Genomic DNA, 8102 nt, shown 5'->3' on the forward strand with positions numbered 1-8102 from the left:
TCGTACTCTCCCCACAGAACTAGCTTGGCTAGTCCTGCTGAAGAGGGAGCAAAAACTGCCCAAGAAACTGGTCTTGCCTTTGGTACTAAAGTAGCTCCAAAATATGCCCAAAGGCATGGTTCGTTGACTGCTGATCTGGACCAAAAGTTTGTGCATCCTTGGAAAGGCATCTTGGCGAACATCAAAAGAGACCTTAAAGAAGGTCGGTATGTTGCTGAGAGTGGAAGCAAGATACGTGATGAACTGGCTGCTAAAGGTTTTAATCCCCAGAAAGTCCAACCACTGTGGAACTATCAAGGTCATTCTGGCTTTTCTATAGTTGAGTTTGACAAGGACTGGGAAGGGTTCAAAAACGCAATCATGTTTGAAAAAGATTTTGAAGTTAGTCGTCGGGGGAAGAGAGACTTCTATGCAGCACATGATCGAGGTGAGAATCTTTATGGTTGGCTCGCAAGAGAAGATGACTTTTACTCAAACACCATTGTTGGTAAATACCTTCGCAAAAATGGGTACCTCGAAACTGTTACTGGTAAGGAGGCAGCAGATCAGAGAAAAGACTCCAAGCTTTTCTTAAACTTGACCAATACTTTGGAGACCAAAAGTTCGTGCCTCAAAGAAATCGAGAGCAAATACAATGAAACCAGTAGGTATTATGAGAGAGTAGTGACGGAGAAGGATGAAATGATCAAGGCATACAATGAAGGTATCTCATTTTCAATAAAATATGAATCACTATGCGGTTGATCTGTTCTTTCCGGTATTCAAAGCTCATCTGCTTACATTTTTATTGTTAGAAATGAGAATTGCACAGCAAAAAGCACGTGATAATTTGGTCAAGGTATATGAAGACCACGAGAAAGCCTCTCGGCAACTGGAAGCTCAGAAAAAAGAATTGGAGGAGAGGGAGAAATATCTTAATAAATGTCAAGCACAAAATAAGACTGAGAGAAGGAAGCTTCAATGGGACAAGATTAAGGTAGCAGTTAGACACTTAAGATGACTTATCTATTATGATAGTTAAGCGTGATTGTAGTATCTTTTTATGTTGTCTTAGAACGAAAGGGCTATTGTGGAGCAGAAGAAAGCTGATGAAGATATGATGAAGCTGGCTAATCAGCATCAGGTATGAGTTTCAAGACAAAACTGAAATTGTCATGGTTCGAGGAATTCTCGGGGTTAGTTCTTTAACCAATTGCCACTCGCAGAAAGAGAAAGAGGAATTGCATGGGAAAATCCATGAGCTTGAGCACAAACTTGATGCGTTGCAAGCATTTGAGCTAGAGATGGAGCGTATGAGAGGTGGTCTGCTGATGATGAAACACATGAACGGAGAAAATGAAGATATGGAAAACAAGAAAAAGATGGAAAAGCTCGAAGAAGAACTGAAGGAGAAAGAAGAGGAATGGGAACACCAAGAGTCCCTTTACCAGACACTCGTTGTGAAGCATGGCTACACTAACGATGAACTACAAGATGCTCGCAAGGCATTGATTACTGTAAGCATCTCTCTCTCTCTCCTCTCTCACTGCGTCTCTCTATCCAAGGTTTGTAGTTGATTTTCTCCTTTGAGATTCAGCGTTTCAGGGCTAAAGTCCAACGTGATACCCATAACCGTTCCAGCATCCTTTGCTGCCACCTCATCGAAATCTCTGAAACTACTAATATCCACACTGACTTAGCCTTCTCTAATATTTGATAAACTATAGGAAAGTTTCACAACCGAAGCTAGTTGCCCTTTTATTTTTTCATCATCCTTGTGAATTTAAGGGTTTGCTAAATCCCTACTATGTTTTGCAGGCTTTGGGGGGATTGACAGCCCGGTCTCGCATTGGTGTGAAGAAAATGGGAGAACTCGATAAGAAACCATTCAGGAAAGCAGTAGAAGAGAAATATCCAGCAGAAAAAGCTGATGTAAAAGCCGCAAAGCTGTGTTCATTGTGGGAAGAATACTTGAGAGACCCGAGTTGGCATCCATTTAAGGTCATTGAAAGGAATGGTGAAGCTGAGGTACAAATAATGCCCTCCCCCCCTTTGAAACCCTTTTTTTTTTACACATTGCTCTAAGATTTGCATCAAAGAGCAATGAACACAATACCAATTTGCAGGAGATACTGAACGAAGAAGATGAGAAGCTGCAAGGGCTGAAGAGTGAGTTCGGGGATGAAGTGTTTGAAGCCGTGGTGAAAGCGTTGCGGGAAATGGTAGAATACAACGGGAGCGGGCGGTACGTTGTACCCGAGCTTTGGAACCTTGTAGAAGGAAGAAAGGCCACACTCGAGGAAGGATGTTCTTTCTTGCTTGATATGTGGAAGAGGGTAAAACCTAAACCTACTAAGCGCAAACGGTAACGTAAAAAACCACTACTTGTTACCTCCAAAACCTTCCTCTCAGCCCTTGGCTTGTTTTTGTGATTCTCACTGATTAGTATGGTATTAATAGCCGCCAGAGTGAAACTTCTAATCTAACTGATACCACGTTTCTGCATCTGTTTAATATTAAGCTTAGGGTTTACAACTTAATACAAATTGTTATAAATGTTTCAAACAATAGAGCGAATTTAATCATACATAATCGTAATCAAACCAAATTCGATATAAAAACCAATGGTTATGGTTTTTTTTTTTAATTTTGAAAAAGTAAATTTGAACATAACCAAATGAAATAAAAATAATAATCTAAAATTGATTTTTAAATGGATAAAATATAAAATTGAACCAAATATGCAATTTATTTTTAGTCCAGGTGTTGAATGGAAAGAATTTTGAGAGTTTTTAGATTTTAAAAACTCAAAAAATTGTCAATCAAATTTTTAAAATTTGGTTTTCCTAAAACCCAATAAAACCACTTTATGAAAAAATTGAACTAAAAACTAAAAACTATATTTTTTTGGATTTACAAATTTATAAAAACCAAAAACAAAAAACAAAAAAATAAAATCTAAAAACCAAAAACTAAATCCAAAAACTCAAAATAAAAACATCATCCATTCGACACCTTAATCTTCTGGATTCATAGTTATCATGCAATGAATTGCGAATTCCATACAAATTTTTTGATTTTTGTTATAATTTTTACAAAATTGAAATAATCAAACACGAATAAATCCAATCTAACCTGAATCTGAATAAGCCGCCAGTAATTTGTTGCACCAAAAGACGAAGGAGGAGAATGAATTGAACCCAGCACCACCCCATGTGCCGCCGAATGGACGTGTCTTCGTTCTCTTTAAGTGCCCATTGGACTTTCTTCTTGATGTGACTCTCATATCTTCTTTTGGAATTTAGGTTTATCCCCTTATTTATTTTTAAAGTTACACATTTAAAAAAAACATATCTATGAACCACAAGTTTTGAAAAATAAATGATTTAGTGGTATATATTAACTATGGTTGATTTCATTTAAGATTCGGTAATAAACATTATCTTTATTTGAAAAAATGAGTAATTTTCATTACGGTTTGTACACTACTTTTTTTTTCTTCTGAATATGAAAAAATATTTTTTTTATGTGAAAATTTTTATTGGGCGGTAGGTGTTTGGCAAAGAGATAAATGCCCAAATTAATGCTTCTCGTAGTTTTCCTATTTGCTTGTGAACAAAATCTCACTATCCAAGTATTCATGTTTTGTCTTATGCTTTATAGGTAACCCCCAAATAAAAAAAAATCAAAATCAAAATAAAATCCTAGGATTCTTACGTTTTCCTTATCCTCCCAACCCTTTTTATTTTATTAATTAAAATATTTTTGGCCAATAAAAAAATGCCAATTTCGTGTTATTGACAAAATGCTGGATATTTTGCGGAGGGAAAAGAATCGCATTCTATCCGAATTTTATCTGCTATTTACACACAAAGTTAACTTCAGGTTGTATTTGCATCAGAATTACATCTTACATGAAAATACTATAGCATTAAAACCAGATATTAGAGCCTTTGAAAAGAATGGACCCTCTTACCGCGAATTAGTATTTCTTTTTATATCTTGACAACTATATACCACTAGCTCTGAATTATTTGAATCTAAAAAAATAAATATAAAACATATGTTCATTAATCGTTAATTCTAATTTGAAGCCAGATGGAAAATATATTTTTTTAATTAATTTCTGAATTCCATATCTATGATTGGAAATTTGGAATACAATTACATTTTCAGAAAGTAGCTAAACACAAATATAATTGGCAAATTGCAATTTGACTAGTCACAGTTACCAGCCACAAAGACCATTACATACACATATAATATAGACTTCCAAATTAAATTGCAATTTGACTGGTCACAGTTACCAGCCACAAAAACCATTGCATACACATATATATATATATATATAGACTTCCAATTTTACCCTCTAAAAAAACCCACACTAAAAATCCACCAAAAAACAAATGCAAAAAATTAAAAAGAGGTGAAAATTGGAATTTTTCAAGGAATAAATTTTTTACTCCTCCACTCAAATTCAATTTTCCGCATTGCCTTTGGCATGATAACATTTTAATACTGCTAAACAGAGATTAGTAGATAGTAGAATAGGAGATTATACCTATCATAACAAAGGGTTTTTTTTTATAATTTTTACATTTTGACGATAATGCCCCTGAAGGGTTAGACCCTGAAGTTCTTGCCGACGAAGGTCTGACCGAACTGCCAATGAGAGGGGGCGATGTTCCAGGATGTGGAGGATCTACGGTCACTGCCTGTGACGCGGAAGGAGAGTGACTGACCAACCAAAACGGAGTTAGATTGCCAATTTTGCCCCCAGTTCCTGCTCATGCTCATCCACCCTGTCCGTGACCCTTTCACGCTCACCCTCACCACGTCTCCTGCTCCCGCCACGTTCGTTACCAACACCAAGTTGAAGTAACGGAATCCGTTTATCGTGAAGCGTATCCCTCCTCTTTTCCGGCATGGCACTCTGCGTAAATAAGTCGTACGTCACGGGGTTAGTTTCGTCATTTTGGTTTGACTATAAGGTGCATTCGTTTGCAAGGAAGGACATTTTCGTCCTTTCTCCACATGGGGAGATCTCTCTCTGTGGGAAAAAGCCGCGTACGAGCACGAGTACGACCCGACATAAATGTTGCGATGACTCGCGCCAAGAATCCAGTATAAGATTCTTTCAACTAGACCCGAAACGTCTAGATGTTTTCATTTAGATCCCTAAGTTTGAAATCGTTCAAAAACACCCCCATTGGCTTTTTCATCCCCAAAGGCGGAGACTTTTTCATCTACAGTCTAACCTGCACTTCAACACTCACAAATTAAGCAATTCTTGTCACCATTAGAGACGGTTTAAACCCCAAGCTTAAGGGTTTGTTCCTCTGTACTTTATCATACTGCATTTTCCGAAAGAGTAGTAAGGGCGTTTTTCTTACCGGCGGTAAGCGACGGGGACAATTCCGGCGCGGTACTCGGCGATTTTGAGGAACATGGGCATGGCGAGATCGAAGTGAGGCCTCGGAGGATTGCACCAACCGCCATTGTCGCTGGGAAGAGCATAGTTTGGAGGACAGAAGTTGGTGGCGGTGATGAAGATGGAAGGACTGCCAGAGTGGCACCACTTTGGATCGCTTGCGCATTTGATCTCGAAACATGCTCCGCATCGGAATCCATTGTTGAACAGAGCCGTGCTCAACGCCGCTGTGTTAACGCCATACCCTTGGCTGTAAAGGTTTCCGTACCCGCAAGCACCCCCTGTTTTTTTCATCAAGACAGAGCAAGTTGTGGTGTTCAGTTAAGCGTATGTGTCTCTCTGTTCGGACTTTGTGTCTGGAAGATAGATTTACGACATGTGGCCATAAGTTCCTGGATGTAAGCCAAAGAAAAAACACCCAAGTAGGTCTGAGCTTTTTTTCTCTTTCTAATGTCATGGTGAAATCCAGATTTGTCGTATAAAAGTTGGGACCTTTCAGAGGATTCAGACATGAAACCATGAAAAACTACGGCTCAAAGCTGCAGTTTTTGACAATGCCGTCGGCAAGAACTCAAACGAGAGGGGATTAAAGGCTCCGACTTTACAGTCCTTCAAATATATATATATAATAATAATAATATATAATGTAGGGATTGTGTTGCAGAGGATAAGATGGATTGTTTTTGAGAAAATACACAAAGTGGAAATGGGCATACCCATAGTTCCTGAAGCATCAGAACCTCCATAGAAAGTGGCATGAGCATTTTGCCAAGCTCCTCCTCCGTACACACCTGGAATTCTTGCTTCAGACATTAGTGTCAAACTCACGAGAATGGTGAGAACAAAGACCAAACTAATCATCGCCATTGTCGGGGAGGGAGAGAGAGAGAGAGAGAGAGATGGGGAAGAAGGCTGAGGACGGGGGAAAATGGTTAGTGCCTGGGGAGGACGGAAGGGAAGGTGTATATAACTACACGGGATTGGCAGTATTTTTATATTTTTACTTTAATGTGTTTGTTAGGTTTTAATGCTATTTATTTATTTTCTCCATATATATTTCCAAATGTTGTATTTGCATTTTTCACCTGTCTTCAAATTTACGATTATGATTCCTCCTCCTCTTTTTTTCGAATGGAATCATAAGAATGAAAATGAGTTTTAATTTGATTAGTAGGCTTAAAATAATTAATTATTGTTAAACGTTACCAATTAAATGTTGACTGTATTGTCCTTTCTTCTGTTTGCGGACAAGAGAGCAAGTTATGATACTTCTGGCGCGTGCTTCACACGGCCCAATCAAATTTGTAAATGTACGGATAAAGACGTTTAACTCCCGTCGGATCTGAAGCCGTTCCATCACGTGCTTCTTACGCGCGTTAAGGCAACCTTTATTTTTCTCTTTTATTTTAGAGGGCTATATATTTTTAGATTTTTTTAAATATTTTGTTTCATTTTAATTTGTTTGATTTTATTTTTTAAAATAAAAATCCTTCTTTTTGTGTTTAATTTAAAATTTTATATTTTTAAAGCAATTTTAATTGAAACATAGTTATATTACATGTTATTTATTTTATTTTGGTTTAGTTCTTTATAACTGAATTAAAATGTTTATCTTTAGTTATATTATATAGGGATAATAAATACTGATAGAAAAATCCTTGCGCATTTTCTTTGGGGTGGAGTGTGAACAAAAATCCTTGTAATTTTAAATTGAAAAAGCTACACATACGGTGGAATTATGAAAAATATAAGCGTAATTAACTTGTTATAGAATCACACCAAATACCTTTCTTCAGATTACTTCGCCTCTGTTGCAAAACACATGATTGGTCCGTACGTAACGGACCTTATATATAAATAGGTAAAATATCTTGCTTGGAAGCAAAAGAAATTTTATGACTAAAAAATACTTACCCTAAAACTAAAATCACCCCTAATTTATTTATAATTATGTTTCAATAAAAAAAATGTGTCACCATTAAATAAAAACACTTACTGAGACCAAACGAATAAAGAAATAAAACGATGGTATTTATAAATATGTTGAGTAAATGGTTGAGTTTAAAAGGGTTTCCATTACCAAAAGATGTAGATTTTCCATAGATATCACATTATAGAATTTTTTTAAAAAACCTACTTTGAGAAATGTAGTAAAAAACATATTAATATTCCCTATAAAAAGAAAGACTGTGAATTTTTACCGCTTCTTGTCACTCTAATACACCCGTTTCTGAACTATATTATATATATATATAGCTTAGCTTTATAGTGAATTATTTAAACTGTTTCCCTTCCAAAATTGAATAATGTAAAAGTTGAATTCTATATGGCTATGACAAATTTCAGTCACAGGAAAACATTAAATGCATTGAAAAAAAAATTTAATTCGGAAAAATGTGAAAATGGGTAAACGCGTTTTACTATGTACATAGAGAGGTATCGAGGTAGGACCGTAGGACTCCACCACATAAAATCTTTAAAGGTAAATAAATTATTTAATTAATAAATGATGAAAAAAAGGAGCACAGACAATACGCAATACCGTCCCGTCCCGTTCCGTTCCGTTCCGTCTAGTAAGTGGATAACATTTCGGTTTGACGGATTTAGCCCTGGAAAGTGACGGGGTGGAGATGAGAAAACGGAGGAGAATGGGGGGTAATTAAGAGAATAAAAAAGGGAGTTGGGGGGGGGG

At 36.7% G+C, this 8102-nt stretch overlaps 2 protein-coding genes across 2 annotated transcripts in view; one reads left to right on the forward strand and one right to left on the reverse strand.

Annotated features, from left to right (window-relative positions):
- Positions 1-2484, forward strand: part of LOC104801527 (factor of DNA methylation 4) — a 4467-nt gene extending 1983 nt beyond the window's left edge. Inside the window, exons 3-8 of the mRNA XM_019201061.1 lie at positions 35-703; positions 795-976; positions 1055-1123; positions 1206-1496; positions 1798-2007; positions 2106-2484. Coding sequence (XP_019056606.1) covers positions 35-703; positions 795-976; positions 1055-1123; positions 1206-1496; positions 1798-2007; positions 2106-2348 — 1664 coding nt within the window. The 3' untranslated portion in view covers positions 2349-2484. The remainder of the gene's footprint in view (positions 1-34; positions 704-794; positions 977-1054; positions 1124-1205; positions 1497-1797; positions 2008-2105) is intronic.
- A 1911-nt stretch (positions 2485-4395) lies between these two features.
- On the reverse strand, positions 4396-6277 carry LOC104800665 (expansin-A6). Its single transcript, XM_010523544.2, has 3 exons — positions 6127-6277; positions 5373-5691; positions 4396-4912 (listed from the first exon to the last, which is right to left on the reverse strand). The coding sequence occupies exons 1-3, from the start codon at positions 6275-6277 to the stop codon at positions 4603-4605; spliced, it is 780 nt and encodes a 259-aa protein (XP_010521846.1). The 3' UTR covers positions 4396-4602.
- Positions 6278-8102: the final 1825 nt, after the last annotated feature.

Source organism: Tarenaya hassleriana, unplaced genomic scaffold, assembly GCF_000463585.1.
Source record: "Tarenaya hassleriana unplaced genomic scaffold, ASM46358v1 Cleome7, whole genome shotgun sequence".
In the NCBI taxonomy this organism is placed as follows: domain Eukaryota; kingdom Viridiplantae; phylum Streptophyta; class Magnoliopsida; order Brassicales; family Cleomaceae; genus Tarenaya; species Tarenaya hassleriana.